Below are 2,524 nucleotides of genomic sequence, written 5' to 3'. Positions count from 1 at the left end.
CCACAGAGCATGGAGAGGCGCATGCGCCTATCCTCCAGGGGCTATGGGAGTCAGTGAGATCAGGGCAGGAGGACATCCTGCTGTCCCCTTACCTGCCTGCGTCCTACGCCTTCTTGACCCACGTCCTGCTCTGCGCACCTTTCCTCGCGCTGGACGCGCTGGGGAGCGTCTGTCGGCGGGTCCGCTCGTGGAGGATCGCTGCAGAATCGGGTCCGCCGCCGTCTCTCCGCCGCTGGTTTGACTGTTTTTGGAGGCTGCTGTACAGATACCTGACTGCCGTCCTCCCGGCCACCGCGCTGTTTCACACGCTGAGGAGCCCCGCGTTACCGCAGCTGGCTCCATCCTGCTGGCAGCTCTTTGTGGAAATCTTCTCGTGTTTGCTGCTTTTTGACACGCTCTTCTTTATATGGCACGTCTCCATGCACAGGTGAGCACCCCATGTCACGTTAGTTGTGTACTATTGTCAAGCCCAATAGGGTGAAATAAGATTCAATAACTATCTTAAAACAAATGAATATGAAATGTAAAATAATAGCAGACAACAACGCCACCTACAGGAGTCCGTGACTCCAGTGATCATGTTTTTTTTTATCGAGGGAAGAGCTGCATTGGTCTTTAAGTCAGTACACCAAAACCAGTGACAGTGCAGGAACAGATCAAATTGACTCCTCACTCTTCAGTTGCCTCTGGGTCGCGTTGTAACATTCAGGATTCACTGTTCGCCCAACATTAAAGCGCCTGTATACTTGAGCAAAAATGAGCTGTTGGCATCTTCAGTCCAAAAGTGTTAATATTCCCTTTATCCTTAAATTCCTAGGTGACCATAGGTGCCCTGACAGTTGCCCTTTAATAAGACACGACATAATAGTATTGTATAGTGTAGTTGTTGTACTGTTGTAGTAGAGGTACCAGTAGAAGTAGTAGACTTCCACAGACACACTGACATTATGCCATTCTGGGAATATTGTCTTATCCATAACTTTTATAATTCAGCTTTTTGTGTGTTTCTCATCAGGGTTACCTGGCTCTACCGTAACGCCCACCAGCTGCACCACCAGCACCACACACCCTTCGCTCTGGCCGCTCAGGACAGCGGCTCTCTGGAGCTGCTGTCTCTGCTGCTGCTGGCTCTGAGCAGCGCCTGGGCGGTGGGCTGCCACCCTCTGAGCGAAGCCGTCTTCCACCTCGTCAACAGCTGGCTGGCGGTGGAGGACCACTGTGGCTACGAACTGCCCTGGGCTCTGCACAGACTGCTGCCCTGTCTGGGAGGAGCCCCCTACCACCAAGCCCACCATACTCTCCACAGTGTCAACTACGCCCCCTACTTCATCCACTGGGACGTCCTCTTTGGCACATACCGTGCACCAGAGAAGTATTCTCGTCCAAAGTGACAAAACTGTTGCTTATATAAAAACTGAGGATTGCTCAAGTTCCAGCAAAGCTGCCAAGATGCACTGAAGGATAAGTTCTGCAGATTTTGGTCATTCCTGATCATCCTGTTTCATGTTGCAAAAGGGAGATGTTATCCTACGGTTTACAGCAAACCAACCACGCCTATTTCAGTCACACATCCTACAATGCCAAGACATTTTCAGAGTTGTGATCACAAAATGCTATTTCTAATAAAAAATGATTGAAATCTGTATAACTGAGTTCATGGACAAACATCCTGTTCAGGTGCAGTATTTACAATGTGAAACGTTCATATCTACAACTGTTCTCCATCAAGTGAATGCAGCACGAGATGAGCAGAGATTACGATAAATCAAGACATTGAAACAATGAACAAATGCCTGAGCTAATATGCAACTGATGTGCACTCGTGACATGGGAGAGTTTTTGGATACATTTATCTTACGATTCAGCCGAACACTTGGATGAAACGAGTATCCCGAAGGATAATGTACTTTTAGTGAGCATGAGTATCATACCATTAAAATGTGCTACTTAATCTCATGTAATTCTTCACGTATTGCTTGGATTTTGTTTATATTTGCACCAATGCACCCTGACATCTATATATCGTGCATTTATTATACAACTAAAGCAAGTTCAATGTGATGTTTAGGATGTCTGTCATTGATAGAGGTGTTTAAAATTCAAAAATGTATCTAAACAACTCTTGCATATCGGATTATGTAAAAGTTAGAAAAGAAGTACTATCAAGTAAATGAAAACGTTTTTACTGTTTGCGTTTACCATCACAAATCATTTAACAAACTTCCTTTTGACCTTAAATATGATTGGTCTTCTATCCAGGTTGTAAAAGAGAGTGCGACAGTGTGCAGCACTCTAATCACACATCAGATTCAGACTTCTATTTCCTATTGATCATAACTATTTTCTTTATTGAGAATCCTTTTTCTTCTCTTTTGATATATTCCAAGGATGAACATTCCAACAGATGGACCATGCCGTGGTCAGAGTGTCCCAGTGCAGCACGAGGGACGGCGTGATAGGCCCCGCTTATTGTGGTGTAACAGTGGTCTAAAAAATGTTATTACACAAAGAGTAACAGCTATAT

General features: G+C 45.4%; 1 protein-coding gene across 1 annotated transcript; it reads left to right on the top strand.

The window, feature by feature from the left end:
• Window positions 1-8: 8 nt before the first annotated feature.
• Window positions 9-2,172, top strand: LOC116379927 (cholesterol 25-hydroxylase-like; the record flags this gene model as incomplete). The annotated part of the gene is made up of 2 exons (XM_031841886.1): window positions 9-427; window positions 1,016-2,172. Coding segments are annotated over 2 exons (795 nt in total), but the record flags the coding sequence as incomplete, so codon positions are not given.
• Window positions 2,173-2,524: the final 352 nt, after the last annotated feature.

This window comes from Anarrhichthys ocellatus, unplaced genomic scaffold (genome assembly GCF_004355925.1).
Source record: "Anarrhichthys ocellatus isolate YVR2014 unplaced genomic scaffold, GSC_Weel_1.0 scaffold5550, whole genome shotgun sequence".
NCBI classification, from domain to species: domain Eukaryota; kingdom Metazoa; phylum Chordata; class Actinopteri; order Perciformes; family Anarhichadidae; genus Anarrhichthys; species Anarrhichthys ocellatus.
The sequence above is the reverse complement of the archived record's forward strand: the minus strand, read 5'-3'. Positions and strand labels throughout refer to the sequence as shown.